Raw genomic sequence first — 16959 nt, forward strand, 5'->3', positions numbered from 1 at the left:
TGATAAGAATGTGCTGATATGATGTGGTGGGTTTTTTAAACACATCAGTGTCACTGTTGGTTTCAGAATGTACCATCAATAAAATAAAAATATCTGGCCTACTGTGATCCTGTGGTCAGAAACAGACCACTAATGACCAATTGCATTAAAACAAAGATGGGTGCACCATTAACATGCAAAATGCGTCTAATAATGTGTCCTGTAAGGGTACAGAAATGTTAAAAACCACAGTAACACAGCTGTCCCTGATAGCCTCCTGCTCATCCATCATCCCCAGTGCTCTCGGTTTAATTTGCTACAAAACACCATCAATAACACCAGCAAATGCTAAATAAACAAATCAATTAAAGGTGTAACAGTACATGCATTTGCTCCAAACTATCACAGTATGGATGTTGTGGTTGGGTGCAAGTAGTCAGATAGAAAAAAACATAAAAAACTGTATGAGGTTAGCTTTGGACAAAAACAAAAAAAGCCAATATTACAGGCATGAGTTTCTCCTGGAAAGATGTGAGACATTAGTAAGTTATGAGTCAATTTCCACGTTTTTAGACAACCTGTAGTATAGATTTAGAAGCATGTCAATGTAGATGTTGTTTTCATGGTCGCTTACTTTCACTCTTAGTAGAGATAATGACTGAAATTAGACTTTAAGACTCCCTTTTTAAATGACCTTGTTTCTTAGCTTTTCTTCTGAAATTTTGCACCAGGAGTGAAAAGTTATCCAAAAGCAGTGTGTAAGACTGGTGGAGGAGAACATGACAAGATGCATAAAACTGTGATTAAAAACCAGGGTTATTCCACCAAATATTGAAACAACAGTGTTCATTTTACACAAACACATACCTATAAATAGCAAAATCAGAAGCATAAAACTGAAGTGGTCTCTTAATTTTTTACAGAGCTGTATTTACATTGTACTAAAATACATTTATTTTCATTGCGCTTATATGCAGCTGAAACAGGGAGTCTATTGCATCCCAAATTTATCAACATTACTATTTTAATATAACATTATAGTCATTATGGCTTTTAGAAAAATGTGTTTTTTGGGAGGGGGTAGTGCACTATAGGACCCTGAGATGTGGCCTAAGCTTTTGTCCTTAATGGGATTATTTTCGCCTACATTACTTTTAAGTAGTAAAAGTACCAGTACGTTTACACTTTTACTTAAGCAAAAAGCTTGTGTTGATACTTCAACTTCTACAGAAGTATTTTAAGCCTTAGTACAGGGGTTGGACAATGAAACTAAAAAACATGGTTTTAGACCACAATAATTTATTTTTCCATCTGACAGTTCTGGTGGAAACAGGAGAGTTGAGGTGCACATTGAATTCTGCCGTGATTTGATCAGCCGTGGTTTTATGTTTTTTGGATACAATCCAGGTTAGCACCTGAACATCCCTTTCAGACAGCTTTCTCTTGAGTGCACAGTTAATCCTGTTGGATGTGGTTGGTCCTTCTTGGTGGTATGCTGACATTACCCTGGATATCGTGGCTCTTGATACATCACAAAGACTTGCTGTCCTGGTCACAGATGCGCCAGCTAGACATGCACCAACAATTTGTCCTCTTTTGAACTCTGGTATGTCACACATAATGTTGTGTGCATTGCAATATTTTAGACAAAACTGTGCTCTTACCCTGCTAATTGAACCTTCACACTCTGCTCTTACTGGTGCAATGTGCAATTAATAAGGTTTGGCCACCAGGCTGCTCCAATTTAGCCATGAAACCTCCCACACTAAAATGACAGGTGTTTCAGTTTCATTGTCCAACCCCTGTATCTATACTTCTACCTGAGAAATAAACTTTTGTGTCTGTTCACAATAAATAAAAAAAGAAACCTGGCTTAGATGTTTGCATTTAGGGGGTTTTGTTGCTTTTTTCCATTTTACTGAACTTGTGCCAACTATTGAGGTTCAAACCATGATGTGAACTGAATAACCCTGATACCAGAGGTTGCAATCCTGACTTCTGACTCTGATTTTATCTGTAAAACACCCAAAGATTTTGATTTGTTCTCTCTAGACATGTGCCGTTAGGTCTTTGCGATGAATCCGGTATGTGCTGGTATGATTTATCCTTTATTTATTTATTTTTTTAAGCTTATCCATGTAAGTGAACAGTGGTGGCTCAGTGGTTACAGCACTGGGTTATTGATCACAGGGTTGTGGGTTCGATACCTAGGCTCAGCAAGTCGACAGTCGACAGCTTTAACAGAAGATGGCAGCGCGTTAACACGCAGCGGCCGCTCCGGGTCCGTTAAATGGTGCTTTTGTGTTACTATTTGTCGCTTTTTCCGTTTATTTCCTGCAAATATGTGCATCGGAACACCCGTGCACATGTTCTACCACCGCCAGACCCTGCTACAGTGGAGAAACCAGCCAGAAAACACGCTACCGGACGAGGTTCTGCAGACGCTACTTGAGCTTAGCCTGCTAAGAGACCCAGGCCGCCAGCCCGCGGTGTTTCCTAAAGGCTAGTCCTAGCCGGCCGGCTATACCATTGCTCTTTCTTGCAAACGTCTGTTCCCTTGACAATAAACTGGACTACATCCGACTCCAGCGAACTACCCAGCGTGAGTTCAGAGACTGCTGTGTTTTGGTTTTTGTGGAATCGTGGCTTAACGACAACATTCTGGACAGCGCCATTCAGCTAGCCGGGCTAACCACGTTCAGAGCCGATAGAAGCGCGGCTCTATCCGGGAAGACCCGCGGTGGAGGCGTGTGTGTTTACATCAACACGGATTGGTGTAACAACGCTGTGACTGTCGCCAAACACTGCTCTCTGCTGGTGGAGTTCCTGATAGTCAAGTGCAGACCTTTTTATTTAGTACGGGAGTTCTCTGCCGTGCTAATAGCTGCTGTCTACATTCCACCCAGCGCTAGCATTGGTGCTAATGCTAAAGAGGCTCTGTGTGAACTCTATCGGACTATCAGCGATCTGCAAAACAAACACCCAGACGGACTGTTTATTATCGCCGGAGATTTCAACCACGCAAATCTCAAGTCAGTGCTCCCTAAATTCCACCAACATGTGAACTTTGCAACGAGAGGAGCGAGCGCGTTGGATCTTGTTTACACAAACATCCCCAGCGCGTACCGGGCGGAGCCCCGCCCCCACCTCACTTTCTCGGATCACATGTGTGTTTGGCTGACACCAACATACACACCACTCATCAGACGCTCCAGACCAGTTCAGAAGCAGGTGAAAACCTGGCCGGCAGGCTCCATCTCTGCCCTTCAGGACTGTTTTGAGTGCACTGCATGGGACATGTTTAGGGAGGCTGCTACTGAAGGCGATTCTGTTGATTTGGAGGAGTATGCAGCATCAGTCACTGGCTACATCAGCAAGTGTCACTGTCTCCAAGACCATCACCACACGCCCAAACCAGAAGCCTTGGATGACTGCTGAGGTACGTGTGCTGCTGAGGACCCGCGACTCCGCCTTCAGAGTGGGTGACAAGGTGGCCCTGAGGAAAGCGAGAGCCGACCTGTCAAGAGCTATCAGAGTGGCAAAGCGCGCACACACCCAGAGAATCCACAGCCACTTCAAGGACACGGGTGACGCGCAGCGCATGTGGCAGGGCATCCAGGCAATCACCAACTACAGGACAATGCCACCGTCCTGTGAACGTGATGCCTCCCTCCCTGATGCCCTAAACAACTTTTATGCACGGTTTGAGGCACAAAACAACACGATGGCGAGAAAGACCATGCCCAAGCCGGACGAGCAGGTGTTGTGCCTGACTGCAGTGGATGTGAGGAACACTCTGCGCAGAGTCAACCCACGAAAAGCTGCAGGACCAGACAACATCCCCGGCAGAGTGCTCAGGGAGTGCGCAGACCAGCTGACAGATGTTCTCACGGACATCTTCAACATCTCCCTGTGCAGCGCCACTGTCCCAACGTGCCTCAAGTCCACCACCATCGTCCCCGTGCCGAAGAAGTCCACAGTGTCCTGCCTCAATGACTACCGTCCCGTTGCACTTACACCCATCATCATGAAGTGCTTCGAGAGGCTAGTCATGAGGAACATCAAGACACAACTGCCCTCTTCACTGGACCCCCTGCAGTTTGCGTATCGTCCCAATCGCTCCACGGACGATGCCATCACCACCACCCTTCATCTCTCCCTCACCCACCTGGAGAAGAAGGACACTTACGTCAGAATGCTGTTTATAGACTTCAGTTCAGCATTCAACACCATCATCCCACAGAACCTCACCAGGAAGCTAAGCTCGCTTGGCCTCAACACCCCCCTCTGCAACTGGATCCTGGACTTTCTGACGGGGAGACCCTAGTCAGTCCGGTTCGGGGGCAGCACCTCCAGCACCATCACACTGAACACGGGGGCCCCCCAGGGCAGTGTCCTGAGTCCTCTGCTGTTCACCCTGCTGACTCATGACTGTGCTGCAAAACACAGTTCTAACAGCTTTATCAAGTTCGCCGATGATACAACCGTGCTGGGTCTCATCACCAAAGGCGACGAGTCAGCATACAGAGAGGAGGTGCAGCGGCTGACAGACTGGTGTACAGTCAACAACCTTCACCTGAATGTGGACAAGACAAAGGAAATGGTTGTTGACTTCAGGAGAGCACAACACACCCACTCTCCACTCAACATCGACGGGTCCTCTGTGGAGATTGTTAAGAGCACCAAGTTCCTTGGTGTCCACTTAGCAGATAACCTCACCTGGACCCTGAACACCAGCTCTACAGCCAAGAAAGCCCAGCAGCGTCTCTACTTCCTCCGGAAGCTGAGAAAGGCCCGTCTCCCTCCACCCATCCTCACACTCTTCTATAGAGGGACCATTGAGAGCATCCTGAGCAGCTGCATCACTGCCTGGTTTGGGACCTGCACCGTCTCTGACCGCAAGACCCTCCAGCGTATTGTGAGGACAGCTGAGAGGATCATCGGCGTCTCTCTCCCCTCCATCACGGACATTTACACCACCCGCAGCATCCGCAAAGCAACCAGCATTGTGAATGACCCCACTCATCCCTCACACGAACTGTTCTCCCTCCTGCCTTCGGGAAGAAGGTACCGCAGCATCCGGTCCAGCACGACCAGATTCTGCAACAGCTTCTACCCCCAAGCTATCAGACTCCTCAACTGCAGAGACTGAACTGATGGTTTTTCTGTACATGCACACACACTCTTACCCCACTTACCCCAGAAAATGGAAAGCACTAAAAAACCTACTACCTCACTGGACTCTATTGCACACTGTGTAATAGAGTAATTACTACCTCACCTGGTCCTTTTTGCACACTGCAAAATTTGCACACTGTCTTGTTATTTATTATTCTTTGTCTGTATGGTGTTGTATTGTCTGTCTGCACTTTTGTACTGTTGCACTATTGTTCTGTCTACACTGTGTTTATGTGCACCATGGTCCTTGGAGGAACGTTGTTTCGTTTCACTGTGTACTCTGTATATAGCTGAAATGACAATAAAAACCACTTTGACTTTGACTTTGAGTGTTGGGTCCTTGAGAAAAACCCTTAACCCTCACTGCCCCCCAGGCGGATGCATGGATGGGTTAAAAACAGAGGCCAAATTCATTTATGGTTGTTGTGTTTGTGTGAAAAAGATAATCCTCTCTAAAAGGGGGTTTTAAAATGCACTTTCATCAACATTTGAATTACATCACACTGACACTGCTCGTGCCTCTTTCCAAATGAATTTAATGAAGCAATGCATTAACTTTTGGCCAGAGAGGAAAAGCAATCAGAGTGGACAGAACCGTCATAATGAACTCAGCGAGAGCGTGGACTGTTTCAGACACCACATGCATTACTCTGATTCTTAAACCATTAAATCAAACCAGTTATGAAAAGGTAATTGTTCTTCTAAAAATGATTTCCGGCACAGAAGCTCTGAGGCTTTTGTCTCTGACCCAGATGTAATCTTTTTAGGTGCGGTAATACAATAACACATGCCTACAGACACTTGGCTTTGAATTGGCTTTATCCTGTATTGGGAACTATTCCAATAAACACAAATACTTATGTAATCTTATAAAGCTACTTTGAGTGTACTTTGTCTTTTTCATCTGGCTCAATAGATGAGTTATAACCGCAGCCAGGCAACACCCATAAATCACAACCTGATATTTCATCTTCGGCCACGGAACGACTTTATATAAATGAAAAGCACAATGACAAAGCCCTAAAGCTGCTCTCTGCTTGGGAACTCACAGGGTTGCTCAGGCCTGATACAAGCAGGGCAGAATGTTCGCGGTGCAAACGGAGAAACAGAGCCAGTTTAATGCAGAGGTTTCCAGCCCTTTAATCCTCCAGTAACCACAGGGCTTTTGTGCAGGCTGGAAAATCACAGCATTGATGTTGCTCTCTGCTGGCACACGCTGCCGAATCTCAGAGAAACGCAGGAACAACACAGAGCCTCCATATATGAGCACACCAGCCCCGGTGATGATAACAGCATGCACAGAAATATTCTGATGGAACATACGTACATCTTTCGTATGGTGTTTGTAAATCCAGACTAAAAAAAAAACATTTTGTTGAAACCTTAAGGTTTCGTTTTGTCTGTTAAAATGCTTTGCACAGTGTTTTTTGTATGACATTTTGTGTTCTATTGTGCTATTTTTTTATTGTACAATGTTTATTCAGCAGTTTCTGGTGTTATTGATGGTTTTTGCTAGCAAACTGAACTGAGAGCACTGGGAATGATGGATGAGCAGTAGGGATATATTGCAATCAGATTTCAGAATACGATTATGTTGCTAACTGTTGTTAGCAATCGCCCAGCAAACTCAGAAGTCAGAACCAACCACTTGAAACACACATTGACCACCTTGCAACTATTTATTAACACCACAGCAACCACCTAGCAACACATTTTCATTCTTGTGTCCACGCAGCAACGACCTAGCAATGACCTGCCTCAAACCCACTTAACCACTTAACCACTGTGCAACAACTTTTTTTTTTACTTCTTGTTGTTGTGGTTGTTGTTTTTGTTGAGTAATAACGTTTAACTCTCTATTCCATTCCACTGAAATATCTTGTTTCTCATTTGCATAGACTTTAAAACACTAAACAAAGTCTGAAACCAAACACTTTTGCCTGAAAATAAGCTAAATCTCACTGTAAAATATGCTGAAACTCTTTTGTTTGCAAACATCCAGCCAGCAGGCCTGTGAATGATAGGCAATCATTGCAATGCAGACTGCAAATTCTACAGCGAGCTTAAGTGCTTCCCCGGCTGCAGGCAATGGATTCGAGTTCTGCATCAGTATTCGCCTGTAAATACCTCATCCCTTAGAGACACTACTCTTAGAAAATGTTAGGCAGTTGTCATTGCAATGCATTTCAACATGACTAGCCATTATCTTCACCCACAAGCGCAAGCAGTTTTTTTTTTTCCTTCCTGGAACTATGGCAGTGGCACTGTTTATAAAGCACAGTATGAAAGGCGAGCAATTTCTGCTAAATTGTGGAACACATTCAGTCAGCATATATACATATATGTCAGACTGTTCATTAATGCTGTGGAGAAATGACACTTTCTACCTCCTCACTCGAACCCGACGGCATCTGCGCCGTGTGCAGGCAAGACCACTTTCCACCTAACAACCACCAAATGTAATAAATCTAATGGAATGTCATGGAATGCCCAGCAGAGGTTACCTCAGTGCTGGTAATGTGCACATTCAACTGTGCTGAAAAAAAAAAAAAAAAAAAAGCACATTCCTTCTGCAATACTCACCTCCTCTGTATACAATCACCTATTGTATTTAGGTGTAATTAATGAAGTGCTAAATTTTTTAAGGGAGATAGCAATAATGTCAGCCTAGCAGTTCCATTATATAACTAGGTACTTTATTTAATTCCAGTGTAACAATGGGTAATTCTTGTGCCAGAAACTGCAGGCTATTGCACTTTAAAGTGCCAAAGGAGGCTTAAAGATAATTGGCTTATACGTAAAATTCATTCATTTTTACATTAACTTACCTTATATTATGCTTTGAATATATTATTCTTTCTATTTCTATTGTTTATTGGTAATTTAACATAATATAACACATTCATATTCACATTATCATATGAAAGAACCTCCCCTGGGCTGGGCATTAAATTATCCGGAACATTATGTTCCTACAGAAAGCACTGGTAATACCTGGGAGACCACATACTAAAAATGTTACTTTATGTTTCAGCTCTAATGGATAAAAAGTCTAAAAAAAGCCTCTGAGAATCTCAGTCTCATCAGAACATCCCAGCAAAGAAAGGCTGAAGGTTTTTCGAAGCTATATGTTCTCCACACAGTCAACTGGTCAAGCTCAGACCATGGATGGACCCATGGCTAAGAGCCAAAACCCTTTCGGAGAAATGTAGAATCAATTAAGGATCATCATTAATGCTTCTCCAATTAAGGCAATCGGAGATCGGAGATTCGGTGGAGCTAGTGAAGGCAATCTGCTGCTCAGCATTAGAGGAATTCAGAGAGGAAACGCGTACTGCTGTGGAGGTATGACTAATTAGCCTCAGGTGTAAACAGAAGTCTAGCTTCTCAAATGATCAGAAGAGCGGGCCAAGTTACTCAGTATGGAGTTGGCACACGTCTCTGTCTGTTATATTACACTCTAAAAAGTGATTTAGTGTTTTAGTAAAACGACTAGTAACTTCAACCTGAAACCTTTATTTTATTTCACATTTTTCTTACCAGTATAAAAAAAGCCAATTACCCAATCCTCACTCATAATAACACCGCTGATATGTAGTAATTCCCCCGACACTAGGAAGGTGAAGACCAGAACATGCCTCCTCTGATGCATATAATAGCCAGCATCTTTTTTCAAACTGGTGCTGATGCAGCATCACTGGTTAGCATCACAGCGCTCACTGAGGAAAGCACAGTGACCCAGCTATCATACATCAGCTAACAGATGCCTGTGCTGACCAACATCACATTAACACATTAGGAGTGATGTTGGGAGAGAGAGAGTCATCTACTCACCCAAAGAGAGCAAGGCAAATAGTAGTCTCTCAGACTCCGGCTGCTGATGGCAAATATAACAGTGACAGCAAATTTAACCCTTGTGCGATCTTAACATTCTGTTTACTCCTCTTGTCCTACAGGTCAAAAATGACCCATCCTACAAAAGCCCCAAAATAAAGCAGCCTACTTGAATTTTAAATCCTCCAAATATGTATTCTCCAGGATGATTTTTTTGGATGGCTGGTGTGATGAACAGGAGGAAGGTGGATGGGTGACATGGGTAGCTGAATACACTGTTGGCCCTGGAGTTATCCTTATGATGTTTGATGCTGTGTGTATTAAAGGGAGTTTGTGTGCGGCCTTTATACTTTTTTCTGGTGTTTAAAAGCTTTTATAATTCATGGGTGACCCATAATATGACCCATAATACAATATTTGTACCATAATGATGTACAGCCCACATGGAAACATAAACAAAAACAAAGTATCACTCTTTCTAATGATGGGGTCCCTTTAGGAAATTGGAAAAATATAGTTTAATGTATTTTTTCTACAGCTAAATATGGTAGCGGGTCACTTTTGACCCGCAAGACAACACAAGGGTTAAAAATAAAAAATAAATGCTTGTTGAACCAATAAAGAAAAGGTTATTCAAACAACTTTTAGTTACCATCAATGTGTTGTCTGTTGCACAAAGCTACCTTCGCTTAGATGTATGCATTTGCAAATTGATATGCTGTATGGCTGCTAGACCTCAGTGTTCTAGGCTGTAAGAGCAAGCTCTCTTTATTTTGAGTTGCTGAGGGTGACTGTGTGCTGGTTTGGGGCTACAGTGTTCACTCTTGTGCTTCCACAGGATTACATCGTCAGTGTTGACAGATCCGAAATATATTACGTATTTAGGGCTGTTTATGTGATTAACCTATAAGTTGCAGAGATAAACCATCTAAAGTTGAACTTGAAAATGAAAAAAAGTTTTATTTAATTTGAACTCTATTAAAAGTTGTCAAAACTAAATTATTTAGACCCATCATAACTAGTTGAGTAAATAAAAGGTTGTGTGAAAAAAAAATAATTAATAAACTTAATGTTATGTTCTTACCGTCACATTCTCATCCTATTTTGTGTCTCTCCTCACTGTCTCTGTGTTTTTCCTGCCCTCCTGTTTGTTTATTTACCTTTCTTCCCTACGTGCCCCACTGCACATGGCCCTGTGGGTTCCTTCCATGTCTCCTCTTCAGTTTTTTCACCTGTGATCTTTTGTAACTCCTCCCCTCGTTACCTGTCCCCTGGTGTTTCCTGTTTACTGTCTGCTTCTTTGTATATACATATATACCCCCTTGGTTTCTCTGTTCCTTTGCAGATTCTTGTACGTTTTTACGTCTGTTAGGTTGTTGGTTTTCCTTAGTTTCTAGTCTATGTTTATTCCTTGTTTCTATGATGTTTTGTTTTTCAAGTTTTTCAAGTCAATAAATAGTATTTTTCAGTGTATGCATTCTTTTTTGTTTCTTAATCTTTCTCTCTCATCTTTTTTTTTTTAGTTTTGCATTATTGTACAATAGATTTGATAAATCTTAATGTCTTACTTGTGCATTTCTTAAGCCCCGACCCTTTTTTGGGGGCGTAGCGGTTGAGTTTGCAGTTGAAATTGTTCTCCCAGAATTCCGCAAACCAGACGTTCCTCCTGTTGTTCTCCAGTGTTCGACCAATGAAGTAGTTATCAAACCCTGAGATCAGAAAAGGGAGATTAGTGTCAAAGCATCAATACTTTTTATTATCTGTGTGCATAGGTTATGTATACATTAACATTCATGGCAATTGGTAGATGGTTTTTATCTTCTACTTAAAATTTATTCACGGTACAGAGCAGAGGTGAATAACTTTGATCCTGGAGTACCTGGAGTACCTCCTGTCCCGTACATTTTAGTGTTTTATCTGCTCTAATACATCCAGTTCCACTCAGGTAAGGGTTGCTAATGAGCTGATTAGTAGGATCAGGTCTGTTGGGAGCTGAGAAAGTACGAGAACGTGTGTAAAGCAAGGGGAGCTCTAAGACCACTGTTAGAGTGGTGAATGTAAGAATAGGAGCCTGAGGACTGTTATTGGTACAGCGTGTTGTGTTTGTTCAGCCTGTCATGTGGAGTGCAGTTACCTACTGTGCTATCCCACCGATAAAAAAAACAAACTGAACAACATCATGCATTTCATATTAACTGTGATTTGGATGAGCTGAGAAAATAATATGATATCACTTTTCAATGCAAAAATATCCTACTAATCGTACTAATCCTATTCCATTAATTAAGTGAAAAAAAAACTGTTTATAAATTATTAATAATCTGTTACAACTCAACAAAAAAAAAAAAGTTACCACTCAAGTCCAAGGATCACAACTGTACCCCTGATGCTATTTACTATTACTATGACTAGGCATAGTGACTGTCATGAGAAATATGGTGGATAGCCTGATAAAAATATAAATAACTGTAAAACAGTACGGCTAAGCAACCAATATGTGTGTTTGTATGCACAACAATTTCCTGTTCATTATCAGATTATGGTTCTGGTTAATCAAGGAGACATGTAGATAGCATACTCTGTATCTGTGCAACACGGAGGCAAATTTGGAAAATATATAATCATAACATATAATAAATCAAACCAAATCAAATCAGATTTATTTATATAGCGTTTTTTACAGCTGATGTTGTTGGAAACAGCTTTACAGAACTGTGGTAGCAGCCCAGTGAGTAACAGAGGCAAAGAAAAGCTCCCTCAGAGCTGGAGGAGGAAAAAACCTTTGGAGGAACCAAGGCTCACATTGTATCTTATAGATTACATACTGTGTTTTGCAAGTTAATTCAGTAATTTACTAAGGAATGGTAAAACTAAACATTGTATATTTTAAAAGACATGTTTTGCAAAAATTGCATAAGTCAGTTAATGCATAATCAGATTAATAAAATGCTTGTTAAAGTCTTGTTATTTTTATTTTGAAATTATGAGATTAATACTCACAATACTCATAGCAATACAGCTAAATGAGACTGTGTCCAATTCATATGTTAATATAGTTCAAATTCTTATTTCTGTCTAATACAACTTTGATATTGGTAGTATAATGCCAATATGAAGTACAGAGAACGGTTTATAAGATCTGAAGCCCTTTCATTTTTATGCTTGTTAAAGATAAAGGTATTTATGGCCAAAATAATAACCACTGATAAAGTAATACTACACTATTATTATAAAGTTCAATTAAATAATCTTTTCTTTACCTCTGATGGACTGGCGTTTGGGCAGGATGGTGATTGCCCCCTCAGCCATCTCTTCCTGGTGACGCACAGGTGAGATCTTCGAGCCCCAGCTGTCTGATCCCACCCAAATGAAATGGCCTGTTTGATTGGCTTTCTTTGCTGCCTGCAGTAGTTGCCTAGAAAGAGGAGAAGGTGGTTCAAACTAACAGGAAGGATTATGAACTAGCTGTAACTTCCATAACAAATGCAAAGAGGCAAAAAGAAATAAAGTATTCTGCTTTTTTTTTAGCTCTTTTTTTTGTTAGTGCTGACAGCAGAAATAAATGAGTTAAATGGTATTTCAACTGCTAAACATGGGCTTTAAATTAAACAACCATACCCAGTGCTTCTTATACTTATACTTATAAAAAGGAAAATAAATACAACTGCAATACCTCATCTCTTACTGTGAATATTTACTGTAAATATGGAGCAGAAGTGATAGAAATATTGTAATTTTCTGTTAAATTATCTTCTTTGTTCAGTCAACAAAAATACTTTACTCACTTTCAGGCTGAACAGCTGCTGTGATCAGCTGCTGCTGATTTTTATTTTTCCAACTAGTCAACAGCTACCCACTGCAGTGACTAGTGGATGTCATGCAATCCCTAGCAAGTACATCACCTTATCTGAATATATTATACATGTATTTGTATAATTCTTGCTGCTAGTGATAAATACATAAATCTCAGTTTATTTTATTATTTTTTCTTTCTTTCCAATTTAATAATTATAATTTTACCATTAAAAAAAGTAGTCAACAACACATCTATGTAATACAAGTTAACTTATACTTCAAAATTTAAACACTGAATATTAATCGCATGCAGTTCATTTTAATTCACAATTAGCAGCTGCCACTGTGTTTTTTTTTAAGTGTTGTAATATATTCCGATGTGCAAATGAGAGGAGAAATGTGATGAGCTAAGCGTGATGTATTTCAGGGACGCCCACAGCGGCCACACTTTTGAAGGAAGCAATTACGCTTCACAGTGTAATGAAAACTTCACACAGCTGTGCGCTCAGAAACCAGTGTTCTTGACCCTGACTGGCTAGACATGGCTTTTTGTCTGAGGACACCTTTAGAAGGTCTTTTGATTAGTTTGAATGCCACAAGCTGCACATTAGTTGATTTTTTCTAGTGTGGTCCACACTCTACCATCTTGGTTGGTGGTGATTAAAATGATTAATGATTAATGGATGGCTAGCCCACCTACATGTGACATTAAATATGAATAGGTCTATAAAGAACAACAGCGGTGATACTGTGAGTGCTTCAGCTGGGTCTCCTGCTGTACAAAAGCTAAAGAAATCAGCAGCTGCTATTTTGTACCAATTTATCAAAAGCAGAAGGAGGTAAGAATATTGCTAAAGTACTGTATTTAGCTGAACAACAACAGAACTTTGGAAGCTGCTTTTTTTTCTCATGTTTCACTGTTGGTGCTCTTGGCTTTTTCTACAGCAGTCCACGTGGGCAGGTGAACTCAGTCGGCTATACAGAGAGTGTGAGGGTTGATTAAACTCTCACAATCTCTGGGTAGTTGAAGTTTAGGTAGTGAATTTTGCTTTGGCTTTGCTGGGAGGCACAACTCGGGTCTACTTGTGGTAAAACAGTATTTTCTAAGCCAACTGCTGAACAGAAGCCCAGATACTTTACAACAGGGGTGTCCAAACGTTTTTTGTTGGGGGCCAGAAGGAGACATATATTTGAAGTCATGGGCCACACTCTGTAATAAAACAAATAATGAAATATACCATTTTAAATAATACTTTTTCCTGATTATTTCATTTACACACCATTTTACTTGACTTACTATCTTTATCTATCTTTGACAGTGTTGTGTAAACTAAGATTTTTCAAATTGATGTTTAATTTCATGATGTCTCTTAATATTAAACTCCTTACTTACTTACTTACTAACTTTTAGACTCTTTAGCCCGTTTTTTTGCGCTAGAAATGCGCACTCTCTCTGCTTTTAGACTCTTTGGCCCGTTTTTCTGCGTGAGAAATGCGCACTCTCTCGGCTTTTAGACTCTTTGGCCCGTTTTTCTGCGCTAGAAATGCGCACTGTGTCCGCTTTTAGACTCTTTGGCCATTTTTCTGCGCTAGAAATGCGCACTCTCTCCGCTTTTAGACTCTTTTACCCCGTTTTTCTGCGTGAGTAATGCGCACTCTCTCCGCTTTTAGACTCTTTTACCCTGTTTTTCTGCGCTAGAAATGGGCACTCTCTCTGCTTTTAGACTCTTTTACCCCATTTTTCTGCGCTAGAAATGCACACTCTCTCCGCTTTTAGACTCTTTGGCCCGTTTTTCTGTGCTAGAAATGCGCACTCTCTCTGCTTTTAGACTCTTTTACCCCATTTTTCTGTGCTAGAAATGCGCACACTCTCCGCTTTTAGACTCTTTTACCCCGTTTCTGACACCTAGCATTCAATCTTTGAATCTCACATTATAAAAACCTGATTAACTGCGGGCCTACTTTCATTCTATTTCTAAAATACCTCCAAAAAAGGAAACGGGCCGCAAATGGCCCGCGGGCCGTAGTTTGGACACCCCTGCTTTACAATTATTTACCCCTCTTAGTACTCACCTTATATCATCCTCATTTGCAAAGCTAATGAGCACCCTGGCGTTGGGATTTTCTCCGAGGTTGCGGATGATCTTGTCAAACTCTCCTTCTTTTGCTTCTCGAGGGATCTTAACTGTCTGTGAGATACAAACATTTCCTGCAGAGAGAAAAAAAAAACATTATGTAAGACGTTATTTAATATACTGTCAGGGTTGACCCAGGCAGAGAGACGAGGAGGCGGACGTATGTGCAGGTATGGCGAGAAATTTATTAAATAAGTAAATAAACAAATAAACAAAGAACAGCGAAACAAACCAAAACAAACTAGGGAGACTAGAGAACATAAATAAAACAAACAAGAGATAATAAGAATAACTAAACTAGACAGGGCAAGGGAGTAGACAAGAAAACTAAACAGGGAACTAGAAAATAAACAGAGATAAACACAGAACAAGGGACTCAGGCTAAGGCTATGAAAACACTGAGAACAGAGAAACGCAGAGGGACAGACAACGGGAGACAGTGCAAAGACCGACCAGGACAGGTGACAGAGGAAAGCTATTTAACTAAACAGGAAACACACTGGGAGTGGAAACACCTGGGGAAGGGGTGGAGCTACAAATGAGACATGAGGTAATGGAAAATCACAGGCAGAACACAGGGGCACGGGTCACGTGGGACAACACAGGCACGAGGACAGACAGGAAACAGGGCCAGGCATGACATATACACTCTCCTGAGATTAAATCTGAAAGTGTTTTTTGAGGTTATTCTTCAAGTTAGTCCAAAACAATATTGTTGTTGGGTGTGAATCAATTCATTTTCACTGCTTTGTTAGAATTTAAAGCAGCACTGTGGACTTCCTATGTTTGGGTAGAGTTCACTCTTATATTTTGAGTAAATATTGCCTGAGCTAAACAGCTGGGATACACTAAAAATAAGCTTTCTTAGCTTGTTACACAATTGGCATCAATTACTTTTGTATTCAGTAACATTTTATATAATATTCAACTGCAAAGACATATTGTTGTAGGCTATAGGAGCAAGTTTCCATTATCTTTGCTGCAAACTGTGACTTATTTAATGCTGGATGAGAACTGTAATGCAGTATCTATGTGCTGGATTCATTTTCACTTGTAATGGCAATAATTACTCAATAAGTAAACATTTAAACTTTTTCTGTTTTTGTTTTTTTTTTACTCTGTAAAGGTGTTCATGTTTATCATCATTTCATTCATACATTTGTATGGCTAATTTAAGCCAGAGCTGGATTGTATTATTTAAGCAGTAAAGTGACTTTAAATATCAAACAGATATTTTAATAGAATTTTTCTTTTTAACTGAATTTGATATTCAAATGGCAAACATAATAGCAAACAGCCACAATAAACAGTTTTTCATGTCCATAATCCATCACTACACCACATTATAAGCCATTTGACAAGGTGGGAATCAGATACATTATCCCTAATCTGTGTTCGTTCTCTTATTCCAAGTAGTATGAAGTAATCTACATAAACCTTACAATGAGGTCACATCACAAACAGCAATAGAATATAAATGAATTGGTTTTTTTTGTTGTTGTTTTTTACTGGTTACCTATTACAGGTTATTCTGTGCTGAGCTGGTAACTGCTGTACTGTTTTGTGCTGCTGGAAAGACATCATGTTTAAAAGCTGCAGGTTTCAAAAGCTCTCAACGGTCCTTGATGCTCCACACATTCTAGGAATTCACTTTCTTTATGGCCCCTATTAAGCAACCTGATAAACACTTAAAAAACACATTAAAATCACACATTTAAAATATATTTACCTTTTAAATAACTGTCATTTGTTAATTATGTTTATGATTTAGAAATCAGTGGTGTAATGTTCCCCATCCCCTTTATCTCTGCAGAGCTGTGGCATTGTCATAATTTTTCATGGGTTTGACCTGTCCTTGTTGAGAGGAGACCACAGCTCAGAGTCAAATATGTTAATTACAACAACGACTGTCCCGCAGTCCTTCAGAGATGCCAGATAGGAAACGTGACCAGCAGGAGTCCTGCAGAGCAACCAGGTTAGTTAAAATATGAGAGAGTTTAAGTGCTTGAAGGTATTATTACCAAAAGCTTATTTTTCT

General features: G+C 40.6%; 1 protein-coding gene across 2 annotated transcripts in view; it reads right to left on the reverse strand.

Annotated features, from left to right (window-relative positions):
• LOC103043026 (metabotropic glutamate receptor 4) overlaps positions 1–16959 on the reverse strand; it is a 225924-nt gene that overhangs the window by 34525 nt on the left and 174440 nt on the right. For both annotated transcript variants that reach the window (XM_007253293.4, XM_007253294.4), the window contains 3 exons: positions 14860–14995; positions 12252–12406; positions 10560–10700 (listed from right to left, as the gene is read on the reverse strand). In XM_007253293.4, coding sequence (XP_007253355.2) covers positions 10560–10700; positions 12252–12406; positions 14860–14995 — 432 coding nt within the window. The remainder of the gene's footprint in view (positions 1–10559; positions 10701–12251; positions 12407–14859; positions 14996–16959) is intronic.

The sequence above is a fragment of the Astyanax mexicanus genome, chromosome 5 (assembly GCF_023375975.1).
Source record: "Astyanax mexicanus isolate ESR-SI-001 chromosome 5, AstMex3_surface, whole genome shotgun sequence".
Classification (NCBI taxonomy): domain Eukaryota; kingdom Metazoa; phylum Chordata; class Actinopteri; order Characiformes; family Acestrorhamphidae; genus Astyanax; species Astyanax mexicanus.